Source organism: Chelon labrosus, assembly GCF_963514085.1.
Source record: "Chelon labrosus genome assembly, chromosome: 3".
Lineage (NCBI taxonomy): Eukaryota > Metazoa > Chordata > Actinopteri > Mugiliformes > Mugilidae > Chelon > Chelon labrosus.
Window position 1 is genome coordinate 23,527,884 of NC_140339.1, and position 12,672 is coordinate 23,540,555.

The window sequence follows — 12,672 nt, forward strand, 5'->3', positions numbered from 1 at the left end:
TCAAAACTTCACAGGATTATTCAATATAGAAAAAAGGCAGCAGGCTGTACTGTATGCTTTATAGACCTTGTGAAACAATAGTCTCCTGAAGGTGTTTTCAGAGTACATTCACAAAATCTTTATTCCTGATTAAATAAACCAGGGTCATGAACCTTTTAAAGCTGGACCACCCCTAAAGAATACATTTTCAGACCCCATTAAGGACACTTGTTCTCTGATGGCGTCTCTTTAGACTACTTTATTTTTACTGTCCTGGAGGTGTGCAACTCATACCGCTAGTGAGTTGAATGGTTTAATTTTCTATGAGGATGGAGCACACCTCAAATTAGTTCCTGCCAAGAATCTGCCCTCTGTTACACAGGAGAGTCCTGAAACCGGCCTCCCCTCTTCGGAAAAGTTGTATTTTCTGTGTTCCAAGGATTTCATGCTGCTCTGTCTGTCTTGTATTCACTTTACAAGCCGCTTCTCCACTGCCTACAACACTATGCTAGTTTTATAATGAGAATTAATGTTACCATTAACATCTTAAACAGGTTTGTTTTTTTAAAGGGAGAGATATTTTACAAGGAATAAAAACCTGACTATTAGAGAGGAGTCTAGAAATATTTTAGACACGCTGTTATACTGCCATCTGGTGCTCAGATTGTGTCTGTCCACACCCCTATCTCAGAGATGCGTTATTCCCTGTACTCCATTGCAGGAAAACACCCCAGGCCACCAAATAGTGAACATTTCTCCATTACTGCATCTAAAGCTGTGGAAGTAATTAGAGCAACGTGGAAAATATGAGGATGTGCAGCCTTGACTTGAACATAAGCCACATGAATGTAGAAGGCAAAAACATTTTAATAGAAAATATCAATGAAGGCCAAAAGACTACACGATTAGAATGATGCAACTGATTTGTACCTATCAACCTAAAAACGTACATTTGACCTTGGTGAAAAGTGCTTTGTATAAAATCAGTGGATATGCATTTAAAACATTTTAAAAAAGTAAAAAACTGAAGTACAAATACTAAAAAGTCTTTCAGAAACCACAGAACATAAATCTATGTGAAAGGTCTTGAGTTGCGCAACACATTTACTTTCAGACAGGATTTCTCCGTACATCGATTAATGCATTGCCTGAGGTCAGTGGTCCGACGTTGAGGCTGGAGCGACGGGATTCCCGGCGAGATTTAACCACAGGCAGGGATGTTTGCCCACCCCAGGACCCCATACCAGTTTGAACTACACGGTTAAAAGAAACATCCCCAGCACCCTGAAGCTCCTCCATGACAGCAGGTTCTTCAGTGGGGAGAGAGGAGCGTCTCCAGGTGGATGGGAGAGGGGTGTTCACCAGTTCCCGCATTTCCTCCCTGGACCTAGAAGGTCGGTCAAACTGAGCCGCCCCTCTGCTTCCTGTGTTGTCGTCATGACAGCGTGTCAGCTTTTCCAAGCTGCCAACATTTGCAGGTTTACCATCAGATGGCACGACTGAAAGACAGCAAGCTCAGAACACTTAGAAGTGCTATTTAACAATACTACTAACAAACAGCTATTCTGGAAATTAATTAAAGTAAAGACAGAGCAAATAGGCCAAGGCCAAGCAAGTATAACAGCTAAACAGCAAAGTAAAGAAAGATAGCAAACGTGGGTTTGCCTCATTATTGCAACACAGAGCTGAAGGAAATCAAAGCAAATTTAAAGTAGGATTTAAATAGAAAGTTCAAATAGTTTCTGTAGCTACCAAGTCATGGCATCATTTTGCTGCAATATCTAAACACAATGATTATCATGAGAATAAAAACAAACCTTTAGGATGCTCTTTTTGTTGACTGGCCGAAGCACAGAGCTCCCTTAGCTTGTTGCTTAGTTCCAGATTAGCCGCTTTGTAGTGGTTCAGCTCCTTGCTGAGGTTATGGATCCATCCCTCATACTGCCGCTGCCGTCCTGCCAGGCCCTCATCCATTTGTTCTGTTGGGATGGCAGGACACAAACATGAGTAACCGATAAAAACAATCAAACAAATAAGTGAATACCTTTTGTGACTGTTGTTTTAATCTAGTGCAGACCTGGGCATGACACGGCCTGCGGGCCGTATACGGCCCTTTGGCTGACTCTGACCGGCCCGCGTAAAGCTTGTCATTTGTTTTCGACAGAACTTTTTTTTTTTTTTTGCGTGCTGTCCTAAGTTAGCATGCTAATGCCGTGTTAAACACACTGTTATTTGGCTATCGGACACTTTCAGTGTGTCTGTATGTTAGCGTGTATGTTAACAGACTGGTGTTTAGCTGCTGCAGTGATGTTGTCATTTATAGTAAGTTTTCTGTCTGCCGTGTGTGCTACCGTGGAACAGTAAGCTTTAGCCCGTTGTCTGCTAACTGGTCTGCTAACTGGTTACAAAGACATAGTGACGTTGCTAACCGGTACATCGTTACTTTGTGTCAGAATCTCCGTTAACGTATTTTAGTATTATTGGTCCACCGTATGAACTTCAGAGCGCCGCGCTGCCGTACCGATACGCTGAGCGGTTGCCAAGGCAACCATGAGACTCTGACAAGTTTGTCAATAAAGGTGGGAGGATGAGCTGATTGACGTTCCTGCTTGACGCACGCAAAATAAATGCGGGTCAGTTCTGATTCTGATACATCCAGAGGTGGACAGAGTATACACCTTCACTACTTGAGTAAAAGTACAGATACTCCTTGTCAAATATTACTCCAATACAAGTAAAAGTAGCTAAGTCAAAATATTACTTAAGTAAAGTACTAAAGTATGTGCTTAAAAAAATAATTAAGTAAAAGTATTTAAAAAGTATCTCAGGAAATACAGGAAAGGAAAGTAGCTTTATTGTCATTATACAATCCACTGATGCGATTCAGCTACAGATATGTTTATAGCTCAAAAATAAACAGATAAAGGCAAGAAGCCTCAGAACACAGACTCAGCTGCATTCATTAACAAATGCAATTTCTACATATTGTAGTTACATTTGAACACATCATGAAGTATATTTACCAATACCTAAACATTTATTGTAACATTCAGTTTTGTAACATTGATGGATAAACAACTTGTTGGCTAGTTTACTTACACTTATATCATGTATCACAGCCAAAAATGAGCCGGATAACCCACATACTCAAAAACTGTACTTAAGTACAGTACTCAAGTAAATTTACTTCGTTACTGTCCACCACTGGATACATCGAAAATATTATCTTGCGGGCCGCATACAATTATGGACCTTGAGTTTGACATGTGTGGTTTAGGATCGATTGAGTCGAATGAATGATCATTTATTTAATATACAGTAGTATTAGCCAATATAAATATTATATATGGTCATTTAAAAAACAAATCATACTAATAGATTAACAGTTAAATAACTAAATAAATTTTGTTTATATTTTAAAAGTTCATTGGTACAGATTTCATTAAAGATTTAATTAACTGCACTTTATAACTTAAATTGCCCCCTGGGGACAAATAAAGTTTTCTGAATCTCAATCTAAATCTGAATAATAGAATGTGTTCATTGTAAAGCATTTCAAGCTTTAAGTATGACTAATTGCTATCTTGATCATCCCTTTACTAAAAACACCAGCACAAAATAAAACATACCAATGTTGCAGGCGCAGGTTTGAGTTCAGCCTATTGGCACGGCCCTCCAAGATATTTACGATTTCTCATGTGGCCCCTTGAGAAAAATAATTGCCCACCCCTGATCTAGTGTATACTCTGGCTTCAAACCTAATATACTGTATATCCAGTGTAGATCATTGAGTAAGGAATTTATAATATATAGTCACAGATTCTAGAACACACATAGGCAACTTGTTTTTAGAGATAGTGTTTTTACTTTTGTAAATGCTCCGTGTATGAACCTCACCTCGACACTGCTGCAGTAAGAGCTGCACACTCCTCTCGTGTTCCTTCTGCTGCTGTGTAAGTCGTCGATCTGTGTCCAGTTGTGTGCGATCGAGGGCATTTTCCAACCACTGAACCAGCCTCTGCTGCTCATCTAGTTGCATTTCCAGCTCAGCCAGGGCAAGCTGCAGCTTACGCTCCTCCTCACGTAAAGACACCACCTACAGGACATGTCCACATAAATGCCGTTCAGGATACATGCTGATTCATACAGAGTTCAGTGTCACCTTGCGTGTTCAGCTTTCTTATGAAAGGGCACAATGCAATTAAACTTTAAACTGCATAGTAAAGTAAGCAACCAGCCAAAAATTAGGACCGCCACCATTGTCCATAGCTGATGTTTTGAGTGTTACACCAACCTTGTCAAAGTACTTGCACAGCAGAGCTCTCGTCTCAGAGGCGGACAGGTAACTCAGCTTGGCCATGAGGTTCATCTCCCACTGGGAGAGCATACTGGCAGACGCCCTTAGCTGTCTCTGTCTTTGAGTGATGGCTTCGTTCTTATACTCAATAGCTGCATCCAGAGCCTCAATTGCCTCGTCCAACTGGAAAAGGGTTCGCTCCTCCTGGTAAAGTCAGAGTGAAAAGATGGGCTTCATGAAGATGTGAACAAACAACAACATTGCTGACAACCACATTAAGGCACTTAAACTACAAAATGATATCTGACCTCAGGTGACAGCAGGTTACCCTGCCGCAGCTTATCGTCCAGCTCAACTCGCTGTTTAAGCAGTGAATCTTTCTCTTGACGTAGGTTGGAGATCTCTTGACGGATCTGTTGGGAGTCTTGAGCACTGCTGCTGCGAAGAAGACCATTCCTCTCACTCAGTTCTCGCTCTAGTGTCTCAATACGTCCAGTTAGAGTCACCAGGTCTTTACTTAGGGCCTAGAGCAAAGACAAAATTGAAAGAAAATCTACATTTGCCAGTTTCCTGTGTTTAATGTGTTTTAGTGTTTAATTATATATTATGTATACATTACCTGACTGGAGCGCAGTCTCTTGGTCTCTAGTCCGCTGCGTTCCTGTAGCAAGGCTTCTTTCTTGGCCAGGATTTGTTCGCGTTTAGTCAGCTCTCCCTCCAAATCTTCCAGGCCTTTCCTTTGGTCTAGTACTCGCTCCATTTCCTCATCCAGCCAGCGCTTTTGTTCCTCAATCTTCTGCTCACACAGGGTCAAGGCACAAAAGCACACAGACGTACAAGAACAGGACACATCAGTCAGGATCACTATTACTAGTTAACTTTTAGTTAATAGTTCCAAGTTTTTTATATTAGATTGATCCACCAAACTTATTTAAACAATCAAAATACACACTTAGTACATTTTAGACCAATCTCTTCTCACCTGTTGCTCTTCTAATGAGATGACAGAGCCATTGCTGCCACTGCGTCTCTGCCTCTGGAAGGCTGCGATCTCCTCTGTCTTTATCTTCAAAATCTTCTGCTGCTGCTCATTCTTTATTTCCAGTTCCTTCAATAGTGGCGGGGAGAGAAGATAAAGGTGAAATACACTTATTCCCCACTAAAATGTGGCATTAATACTTGTTCAACAAAACTTTCAGTCATCACGTATAACTGACAATGTCTGCTTGCCACTGAGCAGTACCTTGACTCTGTGAGTTCTTCGTTGCATTTCGGTCTCCAGACGTCGTTTCTGTTGACTTTCCTGACGCAGGCGCTTTTGCAGCTGCTCCTGCTGCTGCCTCATAGACTGGACACTTCTCTCCAGCTCTAACACACGGCGTTCACTCTGAACAGGAAGGTTGGCAAGACGAGCAGTATCCCGCTGACGCTGACTTAGTACCTAGTATTTAACCAGAAATATTTTTCCATTGGAGTTGGAATAACAATAACATCCTAGCTGCACAAAAATATTCTTCCAGAAGTCACACAATTCAACAACTTTCTATGAATAGCTGTTAGCTTCCTGTGTTTTGCACTATAATGCATGTGTTCAGAGGTGTGACAGTCGAACCTGAACTTTGCTCTGAGCAGCAGCTATCTTCCTGCGACATTCCTGTGCTCTGGTCGTGTCTGTTGTGCTGATTTCTCTCTCTTGCCTCTCTAGATCCTGCAGCTGCCGTTGGGCCTCCTGGAGCTCCTGTCGAGCCTGCACAGCTTCGCTCTCCAGAGCTGTGATCTTATGGCTGTACTGCTTGTTTAAGGCTTGAGCATCCTTACCTAAAAAACACAAACAACTGAATGACAAAAACACAGCAGAGAACATCTATTTGGAAGACAAGGAGGGGTAACGTGATTGAGATTTGTACCAGTTTTCACCAGTTCCTTGATGAGTTCTTCTTTCATGCGGATAGTGACTGACAGCTCCCTGATCTTCTGCTGTGCCTGAAGAAGACCCCACTCAGAAACACCTTCGAAACTTTTCAGACTTTCTCCAGTACTGGAATTGGCTACAGAGATTTGAGAGAGTGCACAAGAAGTCAGTGAGGTGGTATAATTAATAGAGAAAGAGAGAGATTTGAGGCAATACCCCAGATATGCCCACTATTTCTTCAAATACACTGCTAGACTTACATGCTTTTCTGGCTAAACAGGGACGTCGGTCTGGTTCAGGCAGCTGAGATACTGGCCCTCTGCCACCAGCTGCTAGTCCTCCTGACAACATGTCCCTTTTTGTCCAGGTCAGGTTTACCTGCCTGATACAATCAGGGCAATACAGTATATTACTTCACACATAACATGAGTGCCAGAGCAGTCAAGTATCAATCTGTAACATAGCTGAATTTCTTTTACACTTTTTTAAAGGTTTCAGGCTCTGGGTTCTGTAAATCAGCTTGAGATTATTTTGATTGTGAAAGTTAAACTCAGTTTAGACAGTGCAGGCTGCAAATTATGATTTGATATGATTTGAAGAACAACATACTTGAATCTATCCTGGCTAAGGGTGTAATGATACCACTCTTTTTCCCTGTGAAGAATTTCCGCTCCTCCCAAGGTGTCAATCTCCTCATAAAATTTCCCATCCTGATCAACACATGGCCCATTACCAAGGTGGGCCACTGGACTGAGCTGCAATCACACAAATAAACACACAGAACAAGACTTTAACAAGCTGCAGCACATTCTGTTAAATCGTTTATAAATTAATTTCAATCTGTATGAAGATGCTCAGAGACCAAATAAGTTCAAAATGATGCCTTTCTGGGCATCTTAAAGAGATTTCTGAAATAGTAGCTCTGCTGGTTGCTTACCTGTCTGAATGTGCCTCCATTCTGACTGCGCTGCACGGAGCCCATAGGAGCTGTGTGGGGCCGCAATTTTAAATTTAGGCCTAGGCCCATCATCCCAGGAGTAGAAAGCTGACACTGCAGGTCTGCTATCAGATCCTGTTGCTCCTGCAGCTTATCACTCTGAGAGAGAAGGAAAACAATCAAATCAGGAATATATCAAGTCAACTTTGTGGTGACTTCACAAACGAAACATCTTTAAGCTCTAAAGGAAAAACCACAATTAGTAAAACTGTGCCTTACTTGCTGCTTGTATTGCTCCATAGCATCCTCCAGAGCTGCTAGAAAGTCTGTGTTCTCTCTCTCCAAACGCTGGATCTGTGACTGAAGATCCGCTATACTGTCTTCTTTTTCACAGTCCTGCTCATGGCTCCACCTCTCCACAGATTCTGTGTCCTAGATGATAAGTCATCAACAATTTAGTACTCTAGCTACATAAAAGTTGAAAGTAATCCTCAGTAGTCACTTTAGAGAGCAAAAGAAATACACCTGGTTCCTTACAGAAGGCCTCCCTCTCCGCAATGCAAGACTGTCCTCAGTGGAACTGTTCTCGATACCGCTGTCTGGTCCAGAGGCAGTGGTCAGTCCGCTTCGTTCCTCCTCCACCGAGCAGAGCCACTCCTTCACTCTCAGACTCTGTTCTGCAGTGAGAGCACCTTCACTTTGCAGCTCCCGCAGCAGCCTGTGACAAGTCAGCACCACAGAAATTGAAGGAGACTCTAACCACTAATGCTTCTAAAATTCTAATGATTGTGTCAAAAGGATATCTCACACTGAGGATGACTGTGGACTGATACTCAGTCACTATATAATTAAAATGCATGCTTTTAAGAAGTGCTTTATATGCACTATACATCAAGTGAAGTCAGCTCCACCGTGGTCCAAAAACTATAGTTTCATAATATTTTGTGTCTAGGCAAACATAGAATAAAGAATGTCCTTTAAGCATGTCAACAAGACATAAATTAAGAACATTTTCTTAGTCTGGCCTTTTCATTCAACTTCATGGTAAATTGAACAATGATGGCCATATTATAATATCAAAGATTTGGTTTCAGTGTATACACCAGCGAATCCTCCTAACAACACATCCTTTTTGGTTAAGGTCAAATTCACATGCCTGGGCAGAATCCTGGGCATGACACTATGGTCACTTCACACATTAAGAGGTGCATAAGAGCAATTATATTGACTCTTTACAAGAATAACCAGTCTGTAATGTAGCAGGTTTGTTTAAGAACATCTTCATATCTGGGTTCTGTTATGTATCTTGAGACAATTTTGATTATTATAATAAATATAGTTGAATTTATAAATTTAATTTATATGGTGAAAACTGCGAGTTATGATTTCTATAAAACAACACACTTGTTTGTTGTTCATTCACCAATAAAACGTACCAAGAAATAGTTGAGAAAATGCAGATTTTCATAACAAGACATTTAAAAATTATAAAATGTTTTACATCATTTTCTAATTTCAATTAGTGTTAACTGATCTACTAAAAGACGTAGTTTAATTCCATTAATGAATGTGCGTTAACCTGTAAGCGGTGTCTGTGCAAGTCCTATAGTGAGCGCTCTGGGCTTGCAGTCTGCTGATCTCTCCCTCCCCGAGTCGAGGCCTCCTGTTTGGATCAGCGTGAGCAATGATGCGGGTCTCTGAGCGTTGGCGGTTTTCGAGGGCTCTGCGAAGGGCCTTGATTTGTTGCTCCAGGCCCTCCACACGATCTGGCTCACGTTTACAGTTGACTGTGGCCCGGTTCTGAATGTTTCTGGCTCTTGTGGCATAGTTTAGTGTATTCAGACTCTCATCAAAGTCTGAAGAAGATGGGCTGATGCATGCAATCATTAGTGTTTTTGAATTTCCTCCCAGAGAGTCTTTCAGTATCCTAGTAGAAACAAAGATGAAAAAAGTAAACCAAACTAATACTGTGAAACAATGTTTTGTTCACTCAGTATGTTAACTAAATTTACCTTGTTATTTTTGAATCTCTGTATGGTATGTGAGAGCCTTTCCTCTTCGGGTCCCCCAGTGCCCCGATAACATTTCCCAGAGCCAGAAGGCCGCTGTTGATCTGGATACTCTCTTTCAGTCTCTCTCCAGTGTTTCCTGTCTTTAAGATGCGCTCCGACCCTGCCAGGTCAACAAAGTGGAACTTGGAAGACAACATTTGTGGTCCAGAACTCGTAGCAGTCCCATAAAGGCGAGAGCTTCCCCGGCGCTGATCCATGTACACAGTAAAGATGGTGTGTGACCGGCTGGAGTTTGGATTCATCTGAGTTGCACCAGTGTGCCTGGCTGTGTTTCCTGACTCCAGTAGACTCAACACTTCATCAAGACCTTCCACTTCACACTCCTTTACTCCGCACAAAACTATCAAGACACATATACAAAGCCTTTTAAATAAGGAAAATGCTTCAGAATACAACAACAAACAAAAACAACAAACATGGTGGCGTACTGCATACCAATGTTGCCTTTATCCTCCCGAATGTGAATGTCCTTGCTGGCAGTCTCCACCTCCAGTAAGTCTTTGAACTCCTCTTTGTAGACCTCTAGATAGGAGACTCGGACAGAGAAGTCTGTGAGGTCATTTTCATCTAGCAGTTTGAAGACATCTGCAACGGCCCTGGGGATGATACCCTGCTCCTCATCTCTGAAGGAACCTGAAAATACAGTAAAACCGACTATGGCATGAAACTGGCCTCGTAAAAAAGACTTGAATAGACTATAGCGCAAATTCTTTCGGCAAATCCAAAAAATCCAACTGCCGTGTTGAAACTACTTACTAATATCTGAAATGAACAATGTTACATAGGCAAAAATAAATAAATAACTTACAAATATTAGCTTCTCCAATGGTGTAAGTCTTGCCTGAGCCTGTCTGTCCATAGGCAAAGACTGTAGCGTTGAAACCTTGGAAGAAGGCATCTATGAGCGGCTGAACAGACGCAGAATAAACCTCCTCCTGACAGCAAGATTCTTCAAACAGGAAGTCACAAAGAAAGTGACGGTCGTGACCCAGAGTAACCCGATGCAGTTCAGCATCCACGGTGATACAACTCTCGTGGCAGTGCAGAAGCTCTTTAGGCAGCAGGGGACGCACTCGAACAGCGACTTGCACTGCTGAATAGTCCCCTCTGCCTTGGCCACCGGGCACTTTGGGAGACATTTCTTCTGCACTGTTACAGGCCTTCACTCTTCCTCTGTTACGTATTGATCATCTTTGGGCAACTAGTGGGAACAGAAATCGTCTGTCATGTAATTTGCATGTTATAAGATCATTAGTGAGGATGTGACTGATGGTGTGCTGATGCTACAAACTAACCTTGCAGATCAAGCACAGATTTCTTTTCCATTTTATATGACAGCAGGTGTGATTTAACTGAAAAACCTTTATCACTAAAGGTTTACTTTTATAAATTGGTATTATTATATATAATTTAGGCTGGTCCAGAAAATTAAATACTAATAAATTATAAGTATGCAAAGAAATTCAAACAATTCAATTGTCTTAACAAAGCTATTACAGCCAGACATAGATGTATTAACAAAAAAGGAAAAATCTCTGATAAATGACAAATTGAAATAGTTTCATAGTCTTTGCATTTATTCACAAAACAAGTTGCATAAAACCTTGGTCACAAACCATAGCCACAGTGCTGTTGAAATTGCAGACAACAGCTGCCCAAAGGAAAGTGAGAGTATTTATCATGTTCACATTCTGCTCATGGAAACTAACACTTCCCAGAAGTACTTCTTATTAAAACCCTTACAGCGTGAAGAACTCACAGACCTGTGTAAATATAAATTTTACTTTAGGTTTTTTTTTTTTAGCTGCATTAATCTCCCAGAAGTGGTATGTAATAACTGAAAATCTGTAGAAACTTTTAATTTAATTTTTGATTAAAATTTTTTTTAAAAAAAGCTCTTTAAAGACGCAAGGACCAGCCAGTAATACTTTCACTTGCCAGTTCATTAGGTACACTAGTGACAGCAAATGCATCCTAATATCACAGTCCTGCACTAAATCTTCATAAAGGTACAACCATGTTTTCATTATGGAGGCTGTGGTTTGTAGTACTATTGAACTGTGTTGTGCCAACACATGTTTCTATTATTTTGACCACTTAATTTCAGTCAGTGGGCTAGACTAAATAACAGAAGCAATTTGTTTATGTCTGAAGGTTTTGTTAGAGAAAGGAAACTGGACTTGTAGAGTTTCTTGAAGACGTTTCATTACTCATCTAAATAGCTTCTTCGGTTTTAAAGGACTGGTGTTTAAATATTTGTGTTTTGGATACGTTTGTGTTTAATTCAAATCCAGTTTAACAGCACCACAAACGACATCATCCAAATTGATCATATAGTTCATTCACCACCTTTTTTTTTTTTTTTTTTTTTTAACTGTTGTTCAGCATAAAATAAACATAACATTTAGTGCATTACTCCTACATTTGACAGCATTCATTTTCACTAGTGTACCTAATGTTCTGGCAAGTGATAGTAAGTGACCTGTATTCTGGCACAGCTCACATAACAACAGTTAGTTAGCTGGATCAAAACAGTTAGCGGTGAGCTGTACATGCAGCGTCGCTTTGGTCAAATAACTCGGGGTTAAACCAACGAATTAACGTTACACATCGATTAAAAGTAAAGTTAAAGTTACTTCATCTGTATTTTGTCCGTGCGGATAAGCCAGCGTGTTACTGCCGTTGTCTCGTGCAAAAAAGAAAAAAAAGAAAAAGAAAAAAAAGAAAGACGTTAACTTGGGTTGACCAAGTTAGCTGGGTAACGTTAGCCAGCTAAGTTAAGTTAAAAGGTAAACCACTGTTAGCAGTGACTAACGAGCACACAGCAGTCCGACCTTTTCTCGTTTTCTTGCTGAAATGTTACACATCTTCCTGGAGTTCACACGGTCCTTTGGAGTGCTTGTTTTCCTAGTTAACTCCAGCTAGGCTAAAGCTAGCCAGAATCGGCGAACTCTAAAACATGAGGATGAGGAGGGGGACATAAAGATGTGATACCATGTGTTCCCGTACAGACTGAGGAACGTTAAATCGCATGCACTGGTTTAGGTAAGTACTCGTCGAGCAACTAACAGTTAACACAACTTACTTTGATGTAGCAGAAGTTACACCATGAATTCAGGATAACACTGGTGGAGAACTTTTTTTTTTTTTTTTTTTTTTCCTTTGGAGAATGGAAGTTGAGGGGCAGTCCAGAGGAGGAGCCCGGAGGTTTGGGCTGCAGCAACGGAAGCATCACTACAGAGAGGTAAAACAATACATACATAAGAGTACCTCAAAAGTTTAATATACGTGATATAAGGCAGGAAATATTATTGAAAGATACTTTTGCTGACCACATCCACATGCATTAAAAAACAGTATACAGTAGGTCGCCTAATTACCAAATATATTTTTAGCAGATTTTACAATAATATACTAGATGTTCAACATAATCGTTGTTCATCAAATGACCAATCTTGTATTGTTATTGCAAATA

General features: G+C 40.7%; 1 protein-coding gene across 2 annotated transcripts; it reads right to left on the reverse strand.

The window, feature by feature from the left end:
- Positions 1 to 232: 232 nt before the first annotated feature.
- Positions 233 to 12,361, reverse strand: kif7 (kinesin family member 7). Of its 2 annotated transcripts, none has more exons than XM_084540801.1 (20): positions 12,283 to 12,361; positions 10,006 to 10,398; positions 9,633 to 9,830; positions 9,138 to 9,537; positions 8,705 to 9,052; positions 7,663 to 7,843; positions 7,405 to 7,557; positions 7,126 to 7,284; positions 6,798 to 6,943; positions 6,449 to 6,570; positions 6,184 to 6,324; positions 5,889 to 6,094; positions 5,520 to 5,717; positions 5,259 to 5,384; positions 4,896 to 5,072; positions 4,585 to 4,800; positions 4,274 to 4,480; positions 3,877 to 4,075; positions 1,797 to 1,958; positions 233 to 1,478 (listed from the first exon to the last, which is right to left on the reverse strand). In XM_084540801.1, exons 2-20 carry the CDS (start codon positions 10,334 to 10,336, stop codon positions 1,090 to 1,092), a joined length of 4,059 nt encoding a protein of 1,352 aa, XP_084396927.1. In that variant the 5' UTR covers positions 10,337 to 10,398; positions 12,283 to 12,361; the 3' UTR covers positions 233 to 1,089. The 2 variants fall into 2 exon arrangements, with proteins under 2 accessions (XP_084396927.1, XP_084396926.1); XM_084540800.1 differs by having other exon boundaries at positions 7,651 to 7,843.
- Positions 12,362 to 12,672: the final 311 nt, after the last annotated feature.

Excerpts from the sequence above, each read along its gene's own strand:
- kif7 (XM_084540800.1), bottom strand. The coding sequence starts at position 10,336 with ATGTCTCCCAAAGTGCCCGGTGGCCAAGGCAGAGGGGACTATTCAGCA. Across the intron at positions 7,558-7,650 it reads GGCCTTCTGTAAGGAACCAG|GACACAGAATCTGTGGAGAG; the intron begins GTGTATTTCTTT and ends CTTATCATCTAG. Across the intron at positions 7,285-7,404 it reads TGGAGCAATACAAGCAGCAA|AGTGATAAGCTGCAGGAGCA; the intron begins GTAAGGCACAGT and ends CTTCTCTCTCAG.